At 39.9% G+C, this 24,896-nt stretch overlaps 1 protein-coding gene across 1 annotated transcript; it reads left to right on the top strand.

The window, feature by feature from the left end:
- The first annotated feature begins 7 nt into the window (after nt 1-7).
- Nucleotides 8-19,353, top strand: MXRA5 (matrix remodeling associated 5). Its single transcript, XM_041418192.1, has 7 exons — nt 8-542; nt 2,715-2,924; nt 5,172-5,301; nt 5,648-6,038; nt 8,644-13,614; nt 14,250-15,150; nt 16,697-19,353. Exons 2-7 carry the CDS (start codon nt 2,743-2,745, stop codon nt 18,606-18,608), a joined length of 8,487 nt encoding a protein of 2,828 aa, XP_041274126.1. The 5' UTR covers nt 8-542; nt 2,715-2,742; the 3' UTR covers nt 18,609-19,353.
- The last annotated feature ends 5,543 nt before the right edge of the window (nt 19,354-24,896 follow it).

Raw genomic sequence — 24,896 nt, forward strand, 5'->3', positions numbered from 1 at the left:
CGCCCCGGCACCCGCATCCCCCGTCCCCATGCGGCGGCGGGCGGCGGGACGCTGCCGCCGCGGGAAGAACTGCGCGCCCAGGCAGCCCGTCCGGCGGCGCGGAGCCGCCCGCATCGCCCGCCCGCCCGCCGGTCCGCAGAGGTCCCGGAGCGACGCGCTGGGCTGCCGCCGGTTCTGAGGGCTTGCGGCGTACCGACTTTCGGCGGGGTCGTGGGGCACCCGGAGAAGGGGAGAGCTGGGAAACAATAGCAGTCAATACAAACCAGCACCCGGCGGTGCCTGCCCGGCTGCCGCGCATCGCTTATGCTTGTTCGGGGGGACCCAGCCGCGGCGGCGGATCCCCGCAGGATGACGGGTGATCAGGAGTCCTAAGTCGGCGTTCAGGCGGGCTACCGCAGGCAGCGATGAGCCTCGGCGAGCCGGTGTCGGAGGGGAGGCCGGGGTCCAGGTGACCGCCGGCCCCGCGCCGCCGCCCGCCCGCAGCCCCCGGAGCATCGGGAGCGGCGGGCAGCGCCTGCCGAGAGCGCCTCGCCCAGCCGCAGGTAAGGAGCGGACCACGGCCACCGCTACCGGAACGCGGTCGGGTGCGGGCAGGTTGGGTTTTGGGGTTCCCCGGCAGGACTGCGCGGGAGCGGAAAGGCGGCTGGGCTGCCCGGCTGGCGGCCGTCGGGTGTCCCGCAGCCGGTGTCGCCGAATGTCGGCACCAGCTCTCTGCCCGGGCGCTCTCATCGCCCGGTCCGGCGGGGACATTCTTCTCTAATGGGAAGCATCTGTCCTCCGGTACGGCAGAAAGAACCACGAAGGCGAGGGGGACTACGGCTCCCCGCAGCCCCCTCCGCCCAGCCGCTGCTGGCTCACGGCCCGGGAGGCGCAGCACCGGCCGCACCCTCCCGCCGAGCCCCCGCCGGGAGCCGTGAGGGCAGCGCCGCCGCCCGCGGCTCCGCCCGCGCCCCGCCTCCCGGGGCGGGCCCGCAGCCCATTGGTCGGCACGCTGCGCGGGGCGGCGGAGGCAGCCAATGGCGGCGGGGTGGCTGAGAGCGCCCCCGCGCGGCGGGGCGGCGCAGTGCGAGCTGCTCCGGCGCATCCCGCGGGAGCGGGGCCCGGCCGTGCCGGCCCCTGGCGAGGGCGCCCCGCCGGCCCGCACTTCCCAGCCCTTCCCAAGTCACTGCAGCCTCCTCTTCACCTCAGTGGGCATGTCCTGAAAGGGACCTCTCACAAAAGGAATCTAAGTGGGTAGGCTCTTTTATAGAAGGAATTTTCATTAAGGAGAATATAAGGAAAACAGCACCTGAAAATTCTTAAACAAATTACAAGCTATTTGTCTCATAAAGAATGCTAAATGTCCCATTAACTTGACCACAGATATTTGGGAAAACTCTTCATCCCAATGAGCCTCTCCTTTGAACTGTAATAGTTTGCACATGGTAATCTTAGGGAAAAAATGTGCAACTTGCTGCTTGCAGACCTAAGAAAATCTGAATTTTGTACTACAAGCAAATAACTAATGGAACTAATAATATGTGGTACAAGTGAATTCTGCAAGTGAATTCTGTCATTGTCACAGTATTGTGTAAAAGCAGGAATATTAAATGTCTGTTACTAATAGCAGCCTGTGTTCTTGTATGGCTGTAATTTGAAAAGCTTTCAAATTAATCTGCTGGTAGGAATAAGAATAGAAGTGTTTTAAACTCATTTGTCCAGAATTAGGGTTCTTAATTGGTAATAAGACATTACATAAATGATTTGATTTTCAGAAATTACTAGTGGTCAAAGTCAATAACAGTTGTGTTTTCTTGTCTGTGCTTCTTTAAATGACTCTCCATGGTTGTAGCCAGACTTCGACACACAGTTCCAAAAATGTGAACTTGAGTATTGGTAAACTTCCTATAAACTTTTCCTCTGAGGCCTGTGCTTATGCTTTTAAACAAATAGTCTAGTTTTATCATTTCTGATTGGTCATAATACCTGTTTGGTTTAGACTGCAATGTTAGAGTATATCCAACATCACAGAGCAACCCATGGCAGAGTCTAGATCTGGCTGTGATCTAGATAGATAGATCTGGAGTCTAGATCTATGGCTGACCAATTCTTTCTTTCACTTTCTCTCTCAATCATCTCCCATATCTATTATGAATGAGAGTTGTTGAGCCACATTTTACCCTACCAAATGTTAATATCCTGTCTAAAAATTAGGCAGCTACGTGAGGTGAATTTGCTAGTTTGGGACCTAATGAAGCTCAGTTGTACTATTTCTAGTTATCTGATGAGGTACATAACTGATATTATTAATCTTCAAGTGATTATGGCTTGGGTTTTTTTTTGTTGTTTCATTGACTGTAGAGGGAACCCTGGCAATTTGCTTGAGCTACATATGTCCCTAAAAGTTTTCTAGTTTTTCTGTGAGATGAGTACTATTCTTGGTGTTCAGAATAAGCCTATAAAATTTATTACCACAGGGAGATGGCATAACTTTTTTAGAATAGGTATTTAGTAGAAATAAGTAATGGGGAAAAAATTGACACTGAAATGGAAAATGACATGGAATAAAGAAAATGGCTTTCCAACTGAAGTTGGCCTTGATTGTCTACAGACTTTCTAGACAATGCCGGTAATTACTAGGTATAGAAAGGGTTTAAAATATATAAAGATTGTAAAGCTTTAAAAAATAATAATTTCTTCTCTCTTTTCTTCCTCCCTGCCCCACAACAAAACAGGAGGAGCCAGGTGAGGAGAGGTGACAAGATGGGGGAGCGGGTGGCGGCTGTAGCGCTGTCCGTGGTGCTGGTGCTGGCGCTGCCGCTGGGCGCCCTGGGCTGTCCCCAGCCCTGCGCCTGCTACCTCCCCACCGAGGTCCACTGCACCTTCCGCTCCCTGGCAGCCGTGCCGGCACGCATCCCTAAACACGTGGAAAGAATCAACTTCGGGTTCGTATGGCAGCTCGGGGCAAACAGTTTCGTGCTCCTAATGCGGAAGCCTGGAATGCTTTGCGCACGTGTGGCAAACCAGGATCTCTGTGTGTACTTCTTAAGTAGAATTGCAGAGATGGGTACTTGCCCATCAGTGCTGTATTTTAAAGACTACAGCTGCTGGCATGGAGGAATTAGCTGAGTTTTTTTGTTTCAAACAGAAGTTACTATTCCTTTCAAATAAATGTTTATACCATGATGTGAGTTCTTTTTTGGCAAATAGAATATTTAGTCTTTTAGAATGTATAAAAAAATGTATTTAATTAAATCTCTATGAGATTTCTACAAAATATAGAATTTTATACCTGGAGTAAAAAATAAAAAACTACAGTAGGAGTAAAATTCTATGATGTAACCCAGTACCATTTTGGAGAAGAATGAGATATAGCATATCTTAAATTAATACAGTGGAAAGAAATTAGATCCATTGCTTTTGGAGCTGTGGTTTTGTTGCAGTTTTTTTCAAGCAACTAACCGTAGTATGAGCGTATTTTCGGAAGAGATTGCTCAGACTCCAACTCACTGTCCTCTGCCAGGATATTGCCAACTCACATCTGTCAGATTTTGAGACAAGAAAGCAGGGACTGTTGGTAGGCTTCATCTCACAAAAGTACCATGTTGGGTCATTGTGTGCCACGGAATGGTGCAAGAAGAATCGCAGTCCTCTTCTGGTTGGTGTCAGGGTTGCCCCACTACCCATGGTGAACTCACCCTGACAACCTCAACACCTGTAAGCTGCAACTGATCATGCAATGGCTGGCAGTAGTGACCTTGGTTAGGGTTTTTTTTTGCTTCTCTATAGTTAAAATTTTATCCACTGACATTTTTTCCACCTAAAGCCTAACTTTATTCTCAAAATGCTCTTGTGCAAAATAAAGCTATATTAAAGAAATATGTACTCAGATCCCTGAATTGCTTTTGAAAATGGGATGTAAGTTTCTAAGTTACTAAGGTGTTTGGGTTGGTTTTTTAGTAAAGTAGATAATTTGATACAGTGTTGGCTTAAAGAACATTTCCTCCCTTTGAATCTCATCACTACAAATGACATTTTCTGAGTTGTGTCATTTCTCAGGAAGAAACAGTCTTAATTGTCTGTTGTTGCAGTTTGACTTTGAAAGAGTGCCTTTATCATATTGTTGTTTTAAGTGCTATGCACTTAGAAGGTAAAGATTATTTTTCTAATATAATTTTTTTTGAAGGACTGATTTTGAAATAAGGAATTTGAATAAGATGTCAGCTATAGCCTTAGTGGATCTGCTAAAACGACTAAAAATATTAATACAGTGTTACAAATTTTTAGCAAATTAAGGATCTTTAGGTAGATAACATGGTGAAGATCCAAAAGTATTTTCTTAATATTTGAAGTATTTTAATTTCATGCTGTGTCTTCCCTTGCTTTCTAGAAAATACCAAGAAATTGGAAAAAATCTCTAAAATTCCATGCTTAGTTTTAAGACTTTATTCCTAGATTACATAATACATTAAATTTTCTGTATACATATGAAAAACAGAAATACAGGGCTAGGCCACCAAATGTAACTCTTCCAAACTGGCAAATAAAACCTGATTTGCTTGTCCAAAGCAAAACTGATTCATTTTCAAAGAGTAGATTTTTCTGTATTCTTTATCTAAGAGGAGTTTCAAGGCTCAAATGATGTAATTGGAAGGTCAGTTCCTAGGTCTTAGGTTTTCAGTTAATGTAGCCAATTACATGTTGTAACAGTAAGTGAAGCAGGATGTGACTTACTGATTCTTGTGCTCTTTGGGAGATAACCCATTTTTACTGTTTACTCTCCAAATCTCTATGTATTTATTGTTAAATGCTGCTTTGGCAACACTGCAGCTTGTCTAGTTTGCCAGGCTCCATAGCATCATGGTTTGGCCACAGGCCATTTACTTATTTCCATTCTATAAACTGAGCTGCATGGAAAAATATACTGACAACTATTAGAACTTAAATGCCTATTTATTACTTTTACTCCTAATTTATGGCTAAAATGCCACTAAATGAGTTGAAAGAAATCTGTAGTGTAAACATGAGCTAAGTATGCTTGGGCCTTGTAAGAGTCTTTCAGTAAATTCTGGCCTTTTGACAATGCATTAAGGTCTCTCCAGTTTTTCCTGAAAGTTAGGTTACACTAACTTTACATTTGCAGTCCGTGACAGTGTATAAATTGTAACTGCATGTGTTATTTTTTTCCCCAGGTTCAACAGTATACAGTCTATATATGAAAACTCCTTTGCAGGACTTACAAAATTGGAATTGCTCATGATACATGGAAATGACATTCAGAATATTCCTAATGGTGCTTTGAAAGATCTTGTGTCTCTACAGGTAATGCTTACGTTTTCCTAAATTTCAAAACTAACTTCCATGAATAACAGAAAAGAAAAATAAGTGTATTTTATAGTGCCTTTTTACGATTAACGTAAGAATTTTCCCCAAAATACATTTGATATCTATTAACTATGCCTATATCAAGCTTGATAATGCCAACTAATGCTCAGTTTTATTCTACCTCTGGCCAGCATATCATTTTTCAGTGGTGCAAAGGATTTGAATGTGAGAGGAAAAAATTTGTTTGATTGCTGTTCTATTCGCATTTAGATAACAAAAGTAACCTCTGGTTCTTTTTTTTTTTTTGTTGATGTTTGTTTTGTTTTTTGGGTTTTTTGTTTAGGTTTTCAAAATTAGTTACAACAAAGTGAAAGCCATAACTGCACAAACTCTCCAAGGACTTTCAAGCTTAATGAGACTACACATGGACCACAACAGAATTGAGTTTATTAATCCAAATGCTTTTAATGGTTTAACCTCTTTAAGACTTGTCCACCTAGAAGGAAATTTGCTCCAGCAGCTTCACCCCAACACCTTTTCAACGTTTATGGTCCTTGATTATTTCAAATTGTCTACAGTAAGACATCTATACCTATCTGAAAATGCTCTTAGGACCTTGCCTGCAGCAATGTTTCAAGGCATGCCGCTGCTGGAAAATCTTTACCTTCATGGAAATCCATGGGACTGCGACTGCAGTTTGAAGTGGCTCCTTGAATGGAATGAAGTTTCTGGAGGTAGGAGCATAAGCTACCAGTGTTTATTGAACTGGTAATATTAATTTTTTTCTCAGTTCTGTGTGTTGATGGTTTTGTTATTTCCTAAGTATTATTACCTAAATGATGTCTAAGTGCAGTATTAAATTCTGTTACTATTCAATAAATATGTGTATTTAAAAAACACTGTAAAAAGCAAGCAGTTTTGTTTCATTAGAGAAAAATATGTATTTAACAGCAAAGAAATTAGCCATTACATTTGGGATGATGGAAGTGGTAGTGAAGTTTATAACTGAAAAGGGGTTACAACCTTTTACTGCCTTTTCTTACACAGCAGTATACTTTTGGCTAAGGGCTGCCACTTGTTCTCAAACAACAAAGCTACTGACTATATCCTCTCATGGAAGGTGGTAGCATTGGATTTGGACTTGTTTGTCCAAGGAAGGAAGGAAATCAGGTTACCAAATTCCTGGTTAAGCCCTCTAACTTTGAATCTATTAACATTAAGGCTGTAATATGCATTCTTCATGTCCATCCATGTTTCTTCATTGACCACAACTTTTATGATAGAGGAAATCTATTTTAAGTATTTTCAAGTGCTTGCAATGTATTTCTTTTCAGCCATTTTTTTTTTCATAAAATAGCTTGTCTATCTTCATTCAGTCTTAGAGATGAAGAAAGTATCTGGAATGCTTCTGATTGTGTGCGGAAGCAAAAAAAGGAGAGTTTTAGAATGCCTCTGTGTCTGAAATAACAAAATGAGGAGAGGTTTGAATGTCAATTTTCAGTTTGGACACTCAGTGCATCAGAGGAACTGGTGTCACACCACAGCTACTGCTAAAATATTAAGAGAGAATTAGCATTTAATTGTAACTGAAGATGTCTCAAATGAGTGATGGAGTCCCAACGTTTATATAATGATTTTGGAGCACATATGGTGAATGATGGTGGGTCTTGTCATCTTAGAATACATAATTCTAAGATGACAAGATTGCAATTTTGCACTTGACTGTAGGACAGTGCTTTTTAAGAATATGCGATGCTTGAATGAGTAATATAAGTCTGCCTGACTAAACAGATACTTGAGAATCTAATGGATTCTCATCTAATGGAAATACTGTATTTTACTAGCTTACACTTTGATATTCTTACATTCTGTTCTTGCTCCAAATTGTGTGTCTATGTGTAATGGGTGTACTTAAGTTTTACTGTAAGTTATGAGATATTAGTTGAACATTCCTTCCTTAGTGCAGTGTTGGCTTGCTAGCATTTTTATTCAGTTAGGTTATCTCTTCATGCTAAAACAGTAGTGATTTTTGGAGGGAGGAATAATTTATCCATGCCATTTTCATGTATGACAGATTTTGTATCTGTATATGACTATAACATTATCTTCTTTTGGAATTCTGTCTAGAAAGAGTTATTAAATTTCTTCCAACTAGTGTAGCCACTGCCAAGTTGATTGTGGGCCAGTTTTTCCTTATCTTTGAAACCATCAGTTTGAATCTGCAAGTGAAAAACTGTATATATATATATATATAGATATAGATATAGATATGTGTATGTATGTGTATGTATGTGTATGTTTTATTTTTTTAAAAACTTCTCAAGAAAATTGATTTTTCAGACTAGCAAAGCACATATTTTCAATTAAAGCAATGGTATGAAAATTTGCTCTACCTTTCCCTTTATCCTGACATTTTGCCTTATAACCCACTGGTATATTGTTCATTCTTTCAAAGATCCCTCATTCTTCAGGATGATACTTATTCCTAGAATAACTGTAATACATTTTATTTACTGTGTGGTTACAAACTGAATACCTAAGGTACATTTGACATTTGAGTGAGCAGAACAATGTAATAAATATATGATTGTTACTTTGCAGACAACAGTCTGCATTGACAGAAGAGAGGAGTCAAGACTTTAATTTCCTGGTCTAGCTCTCCTTCTCTGTTTTAGCTTTTTTTGTATTATTATAAAGTTTACAGTTGTTTCAGAGGTCAGGGAAGAAGTGGTACTTTATTTTTTTCCTGCTGATAAATGGCTTGTAAGTGCAAGAACAAGTCAGCCCATTTTGGAAGTTACAGTAAAATGTTTTGTGTACTGCCAATGCTCTTCTTCATCAATAGAGAAAAAATAAAAAGCTTCCTGGGTTATTTAATGAGGAAGACCAGCATTTCTCTCGTAAACACTGTATTTTTGAAAGCTGAAAGGTCCCACTCCTCTTCGCATTAGATCCGCAAGTTAGGCTGTCGCTACAAATGCAGACTTTTTGACACTGAGTAGTTTGTTACTGATACAAATGTTGCCCTGCACACTTCCATTTCTAGGCATTTAATTCAGAGGCAGTGAATCTAAATTTCGGAAGGATAGAGAATTCAATCCTCTCATTAAAGTCAGAAGACATCATGGTCAGATTGAGAATCGGGTGCCCATTCAGCTGTAAAACAAAGGGGTGCCATTCTTTAAGTCTTGCCTTATGTGTCGTGTGACATAAGGCACTCCTCATGAAGTTTATTTTGTACTTCTGAGAGTTGTCTAACTCTAGAATTGTTTTTCAGCATATTTATCTCTTGTTGTACCTTTTATTTTCTTTCTTCTTTTTTTTTTTTATTTTTTGCAGGTGTTTTAAAATGCAAAAAGGACAAAGCCTATGAAGGGGGACAGCTGTGTGCTAAGTGCAGCAGCCCAAAACAACTGCAGAAAGAAGATATTCAAAACTTGAAAGATATTTCCTGTAGGAAGCCTGTCATTCAGTCCTCACTGTGGCAAAATAACAGTACTCAAAATGAGGAAGATGGTGACAGTTACGAACTCCCTCTGGAAGAACTTCAATCCTCGCCATGGAACATTACTCTAAATATGACTGATGAGCATGGCAATATAGTCCACCTGAACTGTGAAATCAAAAAACCAACAGGTTCTACCAAAATTCAGTGGAATCAAATCCAGACTCAGGAGATAGATATAAATGCCACAATTGCACTGGATTTTGAATGTCCAATGAATCGAGAAAACTATGAAAAACTATGGAAGCTTATAGCTTACTACAGTGAAGTACCTGTTAAATTAGAGAGGGAACTTATGCTCAGAAAAGAGCCTAAAATAAGCTATCAGTACAGACAAGGCTCAGATTATGACGCTCTTTACTACACAGGTGTAAAAGCTCAAATACTGGCTGAGCCTTCCTGGGTGATGCAGCCTCTTATAAACATCCAATTAAACAGGCGCCAGAGTACAGGGAAAAAAGTGGTGCTATCTTTTTTTACAGTGTTTTCTCAGACAATTCATACCAAAACCACCAGGCAGCAGAGACACTGGGTGATGATAGAGCAAAACCAGAGCACAAGGACAGCACAGAGTGTGGTGGAAGGGTCAGAGTGTCAGCTGAGCTGCAGTGTGAAAGCTTCTGAGAGCCCCTCCATTCAGTGGCTTTTTCCAGATGGAACTAAACTTCAGGCACCTTTTAATGAGAAAGACAGTAGGTTTTCCATTCTCAGTAGTGGCCAACTAATAATCAAAACAGTGAGTTACACTGATGGAGGTGTGTACCACTGCATTGCCCAAGTGAGAGATGATGTGGATGTAATGGCTTACAGACTTGTTGTGCAGCCTGCAGCTATTCAGGTAGCTGATTCAGATGTAGTGAGAGTTGAAAAAAGTGTTGGAGATCCAATAGCTTTGCCATGCAATGCAATTGCCATCCCAGATCCGCAGCTGAGCTGGATTCTTCCAAACAGTCAGGTACTCAGTGATTTATCAAACTCTTCAAAAGGCTATATGCTGCCCAATGGTACTTTGCTTATTCCAAGGAGCCATGTCACTGATAGTGGCCATTACAGATGTGTGGCTGTCAATCAGCAGGGATCAGATCAGATTGTTGTAAGGGTCACAGTAAATAAAATGGTGTCTGACAGGTCATTTAAACGAATCAAACTAAAGAAGCGCCCAGGCTCAAAAGGTTTGTCAAAGACAAGAGGGCGGGTCATAGATGATGAAGAGGGATCAGGAGCAGGAGGGGTGGAGGAGTTCCCACGAAGAAAGAGTCGCCTAAAAGACTGGGAAATACCTTTTAAACAAAAAAGTGACCAAGTGCCAGAGGCTCAAATTAAAAAGGGGAAGAAGGGCAGAAGGAAAATGAAAATCTGGAAAAGTACTGATGGAACCCAAGACAGCAATGTTGCAGAAGGCCGGAGAGTATTTGAATCTCGAAGGAGAATTAATGTGGCAAGCAAACAGATTAATCCACAACATTGGGCTGACATTTTGGCAAAGGTCCGTGGGAAGAATCTTCCTAGAACGACAGCTACAACTATATCTGTAACAACTTCACTGCCATCAGTCATGCAGGAAACGACTCCTGCCTCTTACCCCTTAGCCAGCCCCCCATCCTCAGAGACAGGAGTTGATGTGGTGGATTCCTCTGCTGATGCATCACCTGTGGGTGAAGAGGAGCAATTCTCAGTCACTGTTTCACAGAACACGGAAGTGTTTTCAGTCCAGCCTGTATTAATAAGGTCAGAAACAGAACCATTCTCCAGCCACAGGGCTTCAGAAACACCTGCAAGTATGGACACTGTAGAAATTGTCTTGTCAGGTCCATATTTGACTCCTGTCTCTGCAACTCCAGAACCGCAAGGGGAGCATCATCTTGATGTCAGGACAGATGACTCAGTTGCCCTTACTGAAGAACCTCTGGCCAAAGAAATTGTGACAAACTTTCCTGATGTTCAGAGCAGTTTAATCACAGTGGAAAATGTATATAAAACTGTATCTTCTGTATCTGAAGAAAATTCTGCTTTTGCTGAGCTACCACTTGATGCTACTCTCCTTGCTGAATCTCAGACTGTGGATCATCATAGCACCTTGGAGAAAAGCTTGAAGTTTAATGAAGTGGGCCTAATTAGTGTTGACACCGTAACTTCAGCACCTTCTCAGTTTGATGAGATCATCCCGACAGATTCTGTAGGTGCTGCTACTGTTCCTTCATCTACTTTTCCATTTGTTAGAGAAAAGAGCAATGATGCAAGATACGAGCGCCAAAAGATATCCACAAGTCATACAAAAATGGCAGACTTAAGCAACAGTTTTCTAGCTGTCACCCCCGTCATGGTTCGGAGTGAAGAAGAATCTGAAACCCAGAGGAATACAGTGACTCAAGAAAGCGTACCCAGCAGTTATGCAGACAATCCTCAGACAGAGGAACATAGAAACCTGGCTATTCCAAAACAAAGTCCCATATTCATTTTGCATAGTGCTAATGCTCCTCATAAAATATCAGAGGGTTTAGAAACAGCTTCTTCCATGAGTAGGTTGACCACTGTGGCCACCACAACAACTCCATATAGAAAGACCATGCCTTCACTTATTACTCAGCATGGTAGAAAAAGGCCTTATGGGAGAAGGAGAAGGCCAAACAGAATCCGACAAAGACCAAAGCCTTTGCCCCGTGTTGTTTTAACCACAGAGGCAATGCCTATAATTACAAGGACACCTGAAATTGAAGCTGTTACCAAAACTTCTGCAACTCTTAAAAGTCCTGATCTTAAAAACACCAAAATACAGGCTAGGAAAGAGGAGCGTATGGAATCCACTCCTTCCTTAATTCCTGATTTGGGTCTCACAGAGAAAATTACAAAAATCAGAGACATGATCACAACTTTCTCTTTTAGGCCTACTGCTTCTCCACCTGGAGCCAAACCTGTGACACACCCTACTAGCTCTGAAACCCTGGAACTTCCAGTGACTGAACCCATCACAATTTTATCACCATATGCTGTACATGATGTACTTCCCACGAAAGGGTCAAGTGTATCTCTGAAACCAGAGCAAAGTGAAGTGCCAGCATACCACTCATTAGACAATGTCTCTGTGGAGAAGGACACAAAAGCAGATTCTAAAACTGTGGATCATAAGGCAGAACAATCAAGGACCACAACTTCTTCTGCATGTAGGAACGGCTCAATACTATCAACAATACCAAAATCTCAAGAAGAACCTAACCTATTTGACTTACAAGTTGTGGTTAATGAAACAACTGCTGGAACATTCCAGTTGGCATACCCCACCATGAGTGACTTAAGTATTCCTGTTGGCACAGTCGAAGTTTTTGAAGACCTCTCCATTTCAAAGGAGCCATGGAAGACCACAGTATCTACAGAAACACCAGCAAAAGCTGAGCCACCTCAGCGATATGAGATAATTACTTTAACCTCCTCTTTCAGCACTGCAGAAACTCAGACTTTTCCAGTTAGAGAGACAAAGAAATCTGTTACTTCCCAGGGTGGGACAGAGCCATCTTCCTTGGACAGAAAGGAATCTGTGTTGCATGTGCTTTATCATTCACAGGCAACTGAAAAGCCTCCTACTACATCCACTGCTTTTATTCCATTTATAAAAATTGTCACTCTTCCCCCTTCTATTTCAAGCACTTCACATCCTTCTCTTCATGATACCACCAAGGAGAGTAATGCCTTTAATCAAGAAAGGTTCCCAGATGCAAAACAAGGAGCAGGTGGTGACAAAATATTGATGACCTCAAAGCAGAATGTTCACCCTACTCCTTCCTCTAACCAGAACAGGATTAGCATACAGTCCAAAGAGCAGCAATTCAATGAGTTGTATAGCAGCAAGTCAAACAACAGTTTACTACTGAATCCAAATCTTCCCCATCCACCTGCTGGAATGATACCAAGCATAAACCAAAGACTACCTATTGTGCCTCCAAAGCACATTCCAGTAAGAGGCACAATGAAGCTTCCTGTAACACAGGGCCCACTTCGCTATTTTATAACACATCAGCCTCTTCACTACACAAACAAACCAGAGATAACAGCGTATGCAGCACATACCATCCAGGACAGAAAAACTTCTGCATCCCAAAGAGAAACAACTACCCCAACACAAGCCTCTCCATTTCACAAAACAAATCTATTAAACGAAAGCAAGTTCAGTAATCAGGGTCAGAACAGATACAATCTTAATTCAAGATTTTTTGGAAATAACCATGTTCCAGATAACAGAGGCACAGCTGGGGGAATACCAAGTCAAGGGATCCCCTATTACCCCAGTTCCAGAATACCATTCCTTTTCAACAGAACAAGGATATTCCCTCACTTAAATATGCATCCTAAACCAGATGTTCCTAGTCAACAAGTGCCAAAAGACACAAGTGAGAAGAAGGTTGCTCAGGTCTTACCTACTGGGATTACAGTGCAGAAAGCTACAGCAATTCCAGTGCCTCCAATGCCACATGCCACAACGACCACATCACCACGGGTGATTTTAAAGATCACCCCTCCAGCCTTTCTCTCTCAGCGCACAAAACCACAAATAACCACTACAGTTCATCCTTTTAAAAATGTCCATTATCGTCATCAAAAATTCCCATCTGTTCCTTACATGGGAGGCATTATGCCACACAATTCGACTGTAATTCAGTCTTCCACTAATTTTAGGGTACATGGAGAAAGACCTAAAATTATCACAAAAGCTTCTCAGACCATATCCATCCTTGCTGAAATGGATGCATTTATCCCTTGTGATGCAGTGGGGGAGCCCAAGCCTTTTATTACTTGGACAAAAGTCTCTACAGGTAAGACAGACAAAAAATGTGTTCTTCCGCATGGTTTGTAGGTATATTGTGCAGAAGTGCAACATGATCACAGGAGTAGTTCAAAATACTGAAAAATACTTCCTCTCACTTACAATCATTGTAGAGAAAATGATTAATTACAACTAATCATTACAAGTAATAGTAGATTTACAGTGTTTCTTGTAGTAAAAGAAAACCTCTATCATTTAATGAGTTTGTTTTTGAAGAGTAATTTTTGGATGTGAAAAGCAGCCAACTCTGCTTATTCATAGCAGTTAGAATTTATTACAGCAATACTTGTGAGTATGGGTTTGTTAACATTGCTACCTTAAATATTGATGTGTGTGTCATCTCCATATGCAAAAGGAACATAAAAGTTACATAAAGACTTAAGAAAGATCCTAAAACAAGGCCTTCAAAAATTTCCATGCTGTCCATGTTTGCAAGCTAGTGGTTAGTTTTGCAATAGAAACAGACTAATTTGTGCTATGGAGAGTGTCAGAAGATGTCCTGTGGGCCCTCTGAAGTTGCAAATCGTGTTGAGTAAACCTAAAGTATCACTTAAGACTTCTTTATTGCAGTAATGTACATTTTAAGCCCTTTGACTTTGTCTTTCTTTCCTCTCACCATCACAGGAGCTCTAATGACAGCCAACAGCAAGTTACAAAGGTTTGAAGTCTGGAAAAATGGTACTCTCCTTATCCGAAATGCCCAGCTTCAGGATCGTGGACAGTATTTATGCACAGCTCAGAACCTGCATGGTGAAGATAAAATGATTGTTTTGCTCACAGTTGTAGCCCACCAGCCCAAAATTTTACTTTCCCGCTATCGAGATGTCACAGTCTACTTTGGAGAGACCATAGCAATGGAGTGTCAGGCTAGTGGGACTCCAAGCCCATTAATTTCATGGATTTTCCCAGACAGGAAAATTTTGCAGACGGTCACAACCACAGAAAGCAGGATAATGCTCCATGAAAATCGAACCTTGTCTATCAAGCAAGCAACTTTTTCAGATCGAGGAGTTTACAAATGTGTAGCAAGCAATGCTGCAGGAGCTGACAGCATTGCAGTGAGGCTGCACATTGCAGCCTTACCCCCCATCATCCAGCAGGAAAAGCAAGAGAACATTTCCCTGCCCCTTGGTAGCAGTATTAACATCCACTGCACTGCCAAAGCAGCACCTGCTCCCAGCATCCGCTGGGTGGTCTTTGATGGCACGCAAATCCGACCTTCTCAGTTTGTCAATGGGAATTTATTTGTTTTTCCTAATGGAACTCTTTACGTTCGCAACGTCTCCCCCAAGGACAGTGGGACCTACGAGTGCATTGCTGCTAACATGGTGGGAGCTGCCAGGAGAACTGTACAACTCCACGTGAAGAAGCACGCATCTAATGCTAAGATCACTGGGAGCTCTCCTCAGAGAACAGATGTAACATACGGTGGCAACCTGCATTTGGACTGTAGTGCTTCTGGTGACCCTTGGCCTCGGATATTATGGAGGTTGCCTTCCAAAAGGATGATTGATTCCCTTCACAGGTAAATTACTATTTGCAGTATCACAGGTAAATTGCAGTTTAGATGATCTTAGAGAAAAGCTCACTCATATGTAAAAGTTTCATTCCTGACTTTTGTGGGTTTTGAATGATCCTCCCAATACTTAAGGAAGAATTTCAATTTATATCAAAAGATAGTCGAGTCATATCTTAGCATAATTTTCTTGAAAGCAGTGTTACTATTGAAAAGTTAACTTCAAATTTTTAGGATAAGCTGCTACTGTTTGTCTTTTACAGCCACTTGTAAACATAGTAAAAAGTCCAAATATACAGCTTGTGTACTGGTTGTTCCAATGTGCTTAGTCTGAATTAATATTGCACAAGTGCCTGCTTTTCCCCAGGAGAAAAGGGATCGTTGAATTTTATCTCTTAGGCAAGTCATTACGCACAAGTAAATACAGGGCAAATAAAACGATTTATAATTACTTGAACACACACAATCATTTTAACGTCATGTTACAACACAATAGGGTCTGTGCAAACCTGGTTGTATATAAATGCCTAAAACAATACATTCTCCAATGTTTGCTATATCAAGTAAAATGTCACTTCTACAAACCTACAATAACTGTCCTAACACTTGGCTGAAAACAAATTTCTGTGCTATAAATTATTCATAGCTCACTTCAGAGCACTATAAACAGATGAGAAATGCACTGTAATTAAAATGCATAATTGGGAACAACTTTCTTCACGGCTGAACATAGTCATGATTTTTTTTATATTGACAAATAAATATTTAGGTAACCTGTATACCTGTATAGCACAAAATATATAGCACAAAATCCAGATTACATTTTATGCCTCATAATGTTAGCAAAAAATACTGTGTTTCTTTTTCATTTTCTGTCATGATCTTTATGTGTGCTGCTTTTCAAATACTGGAGATCTTCTCTGAGGAGAAAACTGTGGCTGCTGAGGAAGCTGGTTTTGACACAATACCCCAGTTCCATAGTGAAGTGGAAAGGAATAATAGCTTTTTTTTGCATACTGGATTTTTTTTCCCCCTTATTTCAAAGCTTAGCAACATTTTGCTTCTTCGTGACTCTTCTGAAGGTTTAATATTTATACCGAATGCCAGAGGAAGTTCCTCATCTTTATTTGTTTTCAGCTGAAGACCCAGGTACTAGACTCCATTGTGGTCCATATAGCCTTGTGTGGATTATATCATTCAGAGGTCTCATATTTCAATGTTATAGAATAATGTACAAGTAGTCGTAAGAGTCAAAACCACCATAATTTGTTATTTAGTGGATGTTTAATGATCAAAAACAGCATTAAAATCATTAAACACAACAGAATTACTTGGTTACAAGTGAGTAAATTATTTTTTTCCATTTGCATTTTGGTGGTGAATATCCTGGAAATTTCTGACCATCTAGTTATTTAACAATAGCAATTTTCCTCTCCTATTCTTTCTTTTCTTTTAATACTGTTGAGTTTTTATTCCCCCACATATTTCCCTCAGTAGTTAGTACCCAAAATGTGATTTTGTAGCTCATGTTAGGTTCTTTTTTCTTTCCTTACAGCACTTTGGAGACTAGAATCAAAGTATTCAGCAATGGGACTTTGGTTGTTCATTCAGTTACAGACAAAGATGCAGGAGACTACTTGTGTGTGGCCCGCAATAAGATAGGAGATGACTATGTTGTCCTTAAAGTGAACGTGATGATGAAACCAGCAAAAATAGAACATAAGAATGAGAATAATCACAAGGTCAAGTATGGAGGGGACCTGAAAGTTGATTGTGTAGCCACAGGTCTGCCAAACCCAGAGATCTCCTGGGGTCTTCCAGATGGCAGCATGATCAATACTTTCATGCAGTCGGATGACAGCGGCAGCCGGACGAAGCGATACGTGGTCTTTGATAATGGAACCCTGTATTTCAATGATGTTGGACTGAGAGAGGAAGGGGACTACACATGCTATGCTGAAAACCAGATTGGGAAGGATGAAATGAAAGTGCGGGTCAAAGTGGTGGCAGAGCCTGCAACCATCAGGAACAAAACATACATCACTATTAACGTACCTTATGGTGATGTTGTCACAGTAGCATGCGAAGCCAAAGGAGAACCCACTCCCAAAGTGACCTGGCTTTCCCCAACCAACAGGCCTATTCCTGCCCTGTCTGACAAATACCAGATATACAGAGATGGCACCCTCCTCATCCAAAAGGCCCAAAGGTCTGACAGTGGTAACTATACCTGTGTAGCACGGAACAGTGCTGGAGAAGATCGGAAGATAGTTTGGATCCATGTTGACGTTCAGCCTCCCAGAATCAATGGTCATCTCAGCGCAATAACATCTGTGAGGGAGACAGCCATCAGAGACAGCCGAAAACTTATTGACTGCAAAGCTGAGGGCATCCCTGCTCCTCGTGTCCTATGGGCTTTTCCAGAAGGAGTAATCTTACCAGCTCCCTACTATGGGAACAGGATCACTGTGCATCGCAATGGTACGTTGGACATCAGAGGGGTGAGACAGACAGATGCCGTGCAGCTCGTGTGCATTGGGCGGAACGAAGGTGGGGAAGCAAGACTGCTTGTGCAGCTCCTCATCACAGACCATTTGGAGAAACCCTCCTTCAGAGACCCTGTCAGTGAAAGGATCACTGCCATTGCTGGGCACAGCATCAATCTGAACTGCTCAGTCCAGGGGAACCCCAAACCCAGCACAAGCTGGATCCTTCCCAACGGCTCTGAAGTGCTGAGTGGCAGTCGCCTGCACAGATTTTACCATAAGAGAGATGGGATCTTACACATCAGCAGCTTATCTGCTGGGGATGCTGGGACCTACCGCTGTACAGCCAGAAACCAGGGAGGTTATGTGGAACGAGTAGTCTTCCTCAAGGTGGGACTCAGGCCAGAAATTAGCAACCAGTACAACAACCTGGTGAGCATCATCAATGGAGAAACTCTGCAGCTTCACTGCATCACCCAGGCAAACCACCGGGCGCAGATCTCTTGGACACTGCCCAATGGTATGGTTATGGATGCCCCCCAGGCCGTGGGTCGCTTTTCCCTGATGGAGAATGGCTCGTTGACAGTGCGTGAGGCTTCTGTATTTGACAGGGGCACTTACCTGTGCAAAGTGTCAACAGAGTATGGCACCTCTGTTATGACTGTGCCTGTCATTGTGATCGCCTATCCTCCTCGGATCACCAGTGAGCCAGCACCTGTCATTTATGCCAGACCTGGAAATTCAGTTAAACTGAACTGCATGGCCATTGGGATTCCCAAAGCAGAAATAACATGGGAGCTTCCAGATAAATCACATCTGACAACAGGAGCTCAATCCCGTCTGTATGGAAACAAATTCCTCCATCCTCAGGGGTCATTAGTCATCCAGCAGTCCACTCAAAGGGATGCAGGCTTCTATAAATGCACTGCTAAAAATATACTAGGCAGTGATTCTAAAACAACCTACGTACACATATTCTAACATTAAAACAAGTGCCTTTGACTGGATACTGGTGTTCGAGTCACTGCCAAATGAGTGCAATGAGGAAAGTACTGCTTGCAACAATGGCTAACAAGAGAAGAAAAAGGAATTAATCTGCATTTCTTTTGTACTCAGTATGGTAGTAAGTCTGGAACTGAGAAGACTAACATGTTGAAAAAGGTCTTCAAATTGTTAAGACAGTGTAATGTGGTTTTTCATGCTATCCAATAGCATCTGAGACCTAAAGTACTCTATTGTCAATAGTCCAAAGCTATTTCTAGTTCTAACAAGCACCTTAAAAGTACCAAAGAAGTATTAACTGTTAATAAGTGAGCTGCAGTGATAGAAGTACTTTAGTAAAACATAATTTTCTTTATACCCTGCAGCACCTTTTCATAATCTAGGCTTATAGAATATGATTATTAACCTTTCTGTTCATGCTTCTATCAGCTCTTCAAAATCAAAGACTAAATTAGCAAATAAGAGTGATCTATTTTAATAAAAATACATGCAGAGATTAGCTACCTTAACATACGAACATACATTTTCCAGCTACTAAGGATGCTATGGTCAATTAATTCATTATATATTTTATATATATTTTTTAATCTGACTATGAGACTGGAAAGAGTAACAATGAAATTGGTCTCATTTTATAAATTATTGGTCTTTACAAGACTCTGATACATTACAGTGTTTTATAATATTAAGGTCAATATACTGTACATTTTATAATAAAAAAATATTTTCCAAAGAATGTATTCACTGGTTTTCTTTTTTCTTCTTTCAGAAAATAAGGAACTCCAAACAGTGGGAGTATGAAGTTAGGTCAAAAAATCTGAAGTAATGTAGTGTTATATGTACTTGTGTTTGACCCAATTTCTATTTGATTAATTTATAGATGTTTTAGGGAAGACAAATTAGAATAATTGTTTATCTTTTAAAAAGTGATTTATTAATATAAATTTATTAATATTTCAGCATATATTTGCAATGTTAATACTTTTTCTGCAGTCAAGGATTGTTTACTGGATAATGTCCATAATTTTATGAAGATTTATCTCTTGTGCTTTAGAAATATTTACTACAAGGTGCTGAATATGCCCATGTTTCAACAAAGTGTAACAATCAGAATTTTGGAAATCTTAACTTGCCTTTAAACATGTGGATTCTCTCAGATATTAATGAATTCCTGAAGTTCTTCTTGTTCATAAAACTTATGCTCGTGTTTTAGGACATGGTTAGAATAAAAGCTTTACTTTTGTTTTCTCTGTTGATCAAAACATGTCAGTATGGTAAAGTGTTTTGCTAATATTTACATTTTGCAAAAGCTGAAAACAAAGATTTCCTACCCCACAAGTTTATCCAGTTTGGAAAATAGTAAGCTGTTGCAAAATGTATATTTATCATAATGGCAAACAGAACTGAGCTACTTAAAGTAAAAGGTATTTTATTAGAACAAGAATGTAGAAGTAAATGAGAATGGCATTACTAAAGATACAAGGGGTATAATTTTATAAAACTTATTTTTAAAAAAAACAGTGCAGGCTAAAAATCTGTGGTTTGTACACAACTTTATTAAAGTTGTGGTTATGTTGCCTGATTTAACTCAGTTATGTCTTAGTTTCTTTTTTATGGTTGAAACCCTTGGGCCTTTAAATCACCAAGCAGTGCTCGAGAGGAAGCATGTCCCTAAATACCTGACAGGGATGTAGCTGCTTGTGAGAGCAGTTAATGAACAAAGAAAACAAGCATTTAAGATTTTTAACTACATTGCCCATGTACTTTCTAATCTGGCTGTTTTCCTTGAACATATCAGATACATCTTTAGATCCTTTACTTTTAACTTTATAGTAGTTTTCCAATTTGGAAAACGGTCATACAATATTTAATAATAATAATACATCTTGTAAAAGAGTCTGAAGTCAGCATTTGGCATTGTAGTAGGAGTCAAGCATTTTTAATCATTTGTCCAGCCTTCACTTAATATTCATGGGAATTTAGAGATATTCTTGGGTGCTGAATTACTTCTGTATATTTCTATTAAGTAGATTTCTTTTTATGTTAAGGTAAGAAAACAGAATACAAACCCAAATTCAAACATTTGATCTTTTAGGATCAAACAAAGCATCAGATCATGTTTTATTCCTCAGTCCAGAATTTTCACAGCTGCCAATGGAAGTTTTGGAGGCTTAGAAATGAAAGATTTGGCTCTAGGCATTTTCTTAAAAAACTTGCATGCTTGCAAAATTCCTTCAAAAGGGGACTTAACATTTTTTAATGTGTTATAATTTCCATTATGTTTGCCTTTACCCTTTTTATGAAAATATACTCCCAATAAGAGACCTATAAAATACAATTTTCTTCCAAAATAAATGTAGCCACAACTTAAAAACATCAAGTGAATGCTTTTTACACTCAAGCACTGTTGGGCCATGTGTTGTGTCTGCCATACTCTTTCTGTGCTGATATGCCAGTTGTCCAGGATATCTATCTTGAGTTCCTTTTGTAGAAATAAAGATGTTCACAGGGAAACCAAGTGTGTTCTAGGACTTACATTCTTGGGCCTAAATCTATGTGTCACTCTATGTGCTGAATCATCCACCAAATGAATGCAGTCTTAGGGCACTGAATTTAAATCATAATTTATTCCTTTATTGCCAGGTAATTATCTGCAAGTTGTCTTAAATAAATCAATGACAAATTCACATTACTTCAAGGATGCAACACTTCATTCATTTTTTTTCTTTGAAAGTCTTCATTCCTTTTTCAGACCAAGCAGGACACATGCATTCAAAGGCAATGTAGTTTGTCCTTTTCTGATTTGGGGAATGCTGGGAAATTGTTTGCTTATGGTTTGAGAAGGTTTCTAAGTTTTTACTTGATCAATCAAAGCAAGTTTTGGATAGTTTCCATGGAAAGGAAAAACATCCCTTGCTTTTTCTCTGTAAATGGAGAAGAAAGATTTGTTTGTCTTATATTTGGAGAAGCAGAATAACAAGGTGACTAATTACAACTGTGCAGACTGAAAATTACTGCAGTTGTAGATACATTTTTTGCAATGGCCTTCACAAAAGAGATTTCACTGTGACCATATCCAGAACACAACTAGCAACTAGTAACAGAAATGGATGTAGGAATATAGACCAGAAAAGCAATAAACAGGGAATTTACTACGGTATTCATGTCTAGATCTGATAAAATTCCTAAAACACTATTGAATTCACTTGCATGTTTTAGAGATTATCTTCAAAAGCTTGTGAAGTTCAATTGTAGTACAAGAAGACTGGGAAAAAAACCCAAAGCTGTATTAAGAAAACATGGATCAGCAAAGCTCTGCTATTAAGAGAGGTACTTTGTTTAGTTCATTACTAAACAATCAACTTAAGAGCTGTAGAACAGTGATAGGAAGCAGCTGCTCTGCATGTTTCTGTAACAAATCATGTAACAGCAATCTAGTTACCTTCTCACACAAGTAGTTAGTCCAGAGCATGGGAAGAGAGGATTGATATACTATATCTTTAGCAGATTTTTTTTTTTTTACCCAGCCATATGGGATGTCCTCATGTCCATACTAAAGAAATGTGATTTATCTTATATAATGTGGGAAGCTGGATGTTACAATGAAGTCATGAGTAACTGCTTCTCAGTTGGGAGAACATGTCAGCTGAATCCACCCTAGGTCTGATGACTTCCCACATTAATTAATGGCTATCAGTTATAGAGAAGACGTTTCAAAAATATGTAAATATGATGAAATTTAAAAATATTCAAGTACATACGACCAAGTTGCAATTCTGAGGGATCTTTCTAGATGGGCAAAATTATGGGAACTAAAAAATAATCACTCTCCCCACACCAATAAACACAAATGTAAGAATTATATTCAAAAGAAAGACAATGAATACACATACAGTAAACAGTGAAGAAGATGTAGGAGTTGCATAAGTTAACAATGTGACATTTCAAACAGAGCCTTATCCCTTATCACTCTGAAATCTATTCAAGAGGGCTGTGTGAATGAACATAGTGGACATATTCTTTTTGCAGTCAGGCTCAAATACAAATAAATTGGAAAGTATCCAAGGAAGTGATTTAGAAAAGATAACCTGTAATGCTAATTGAAATTAGATGAGCTTGTTCTGCCTAAGAAAAAAAAAAAAAGACTAAATATTAAATACAACCGTTAAGAAAATGTGTAGTCCTTATGGAAACAGCCATGAGTTGTTTTTCAGGCTCACTGAGGTTAGTGTGAGAAACTCTGAGCAAGCTTTAGGCTAGATACTAAGAAAACTTTGCAAGAACAGTTGAACAATGTATTGTTTTTCTTGATAAAATTTTAATATTCCCATCTTTGTAGACAGTTAAAAAAGTTCAGTCTGATACCTGAAACACGTAATCAACATCCTTGTCCAAGAAATTGAGAAGTCGTGAGGTTTCTTTATATTTATGGGGGGTTTATTACATTTATTTGGGGTTTCATTACATTCCTGTCTTTCCTAGATTTTCCTATTAGTTATATGCATTTGTAAAAGATTTTTTTGCTAGCTTTGGTCTGGGCTTGTGATTTTTATCTACATAATCTTCATGATAATCTATGGGGTTGTTAACAATTTAGTACATAACAGATATGGGAAGATGACAAATAGGTCCACTGTGACCACATCTTTATGATGGAAATCTCGTGGAGAGATTTCTAGAAGCAGATATGTCATAGGATCTTTTTCTCATTCAAATAGTTTGGTTTACAAAGGCATCTCACACCACATCATTCACAAGCTTGCCCAGAGCATAAATAAGGAACTGCAAGGAATTTATGTATTTCTTTTACCTAACCAGGGTGTTATTTTTCTGCATGTTTTCAAAAATGCATTTACAATCTTTCAATGCAACCAGCTACCGTGAAAATATCCTAAAAGCTGTGCAAGCATATGTATAGCTTTTAATATAATTTCCTCTCTTTTATTGTTTGCAAATTGACCACAGCAGGTTTTGAATGATAAAAGGCAGAGTAAATCCTCACAGAGAACATTTAATACTCCATTAATCACCCCTCAGTCTTGCTTCCTGAAAAGTATGATAAGACAGAAGCCACTGCACACAGTGGGGAAGCACATGAAATAGATTGTGGCAGATTGTCATCCTGCAGAAGCAATAGTGGGTTGTTAGAGCTGTTGCAATTTCTTGATGTATAAAGTTAAAAACTTATTTGTTTGCCCCAAAGGTGTGTATACTTTTTGCACCTATTTCTTTTGGCCTAAGAAAAGATACTGTTTTTTCCCTGAAAACTTTTTCTTGCTGGTTCAGTACAGTAACACCAGCATGGAGCAGTCAGTTAGCAGAAATGCTAGTAGATTTTGTAATTATCTGAGTTAGAATCTCACCTGCCATAAACCAGTTGAGCCTGGCTCAAGAGCCATCCAAAATGTTCACCTGTTCTGTGAGCATCCCCACGTTTTTATTTGGAAGGAGGTTGAGTTTCATAGGTGATGCAATAGTGAGTGAAAGAGAGTGCAAGCAATAAAGAGGCAGTGTAATAATTGAGAGCACTTATATTTTTCAAGATATTAGCACATGGGAAGTTCTGAGCCTCTGCTTACACTTCAATAAGCAAATTTTTCTTTGCCTGGGAGGTAGACCTCTCATGTTTCTTTCTTTCCCATATAGAAGACCCACTGCTATTCTTCATATATGGTGAGCGTGACGCTTCTGACACATGGGATAATGCAACAAGAAAGATGCTATCACTTTGGACTGTGGATGTTATGACATTGAACTGCAGCTGTGTACCACCTACTAAGCACTTCTTTGAATGTGGGACTTTCACAAAGGGAAATGCATGTTGGCAGCAGTACTGCTGCTTCTTCCCTTCTCCATGACCCCATTCATCAAGCACAGCTGGCTGTTATATCAAAGAATTCACAGACTGGCCACGCATGACGTGCCAGATCACTGAGTGGTTAAGAGGCATAAATATATAATGTCTCACGGCTGCCAGGATTGGAGATGGCAGCCAGCAGCGTGAGTCTTGACAACTGAGGGGTAGAATGACATGAGATGGATAGTCAAATTATAAAATTAAAAGAACAAGTCGTGCTATCACACCTAAGTACCTCCTGTATCATTCAAAGCACGCCTGATATCATATGTATGTTCCATAACCCTTGAATTAACAACACATGTATGGGTTTCCCTGTTACCTTTATTCCCAATGTTAGTTAAAAAAATAAGGCTCTGAATCAAAACTAGATTTTTTTTTCCTTGCTACTACCACAAAGGGTCAATGGA

This window comes from Onychostruthus taczanowskii, unplaced genomic scaffold (assembly GCF_017590055.1).
Source record: "Onychostruthus taczanowskii isolate IOZ18803 unplaced genomic scaffold, ASM1759005v1 scaffold58, whole genome shotgun sequence".
Classification (NCBI taxonomy): Eukaryota; Metazoa; Chordata; class Aves; order Passeriformes; family Passeridae; genus Onychostruthus; species Onychostruthus taczanowskii.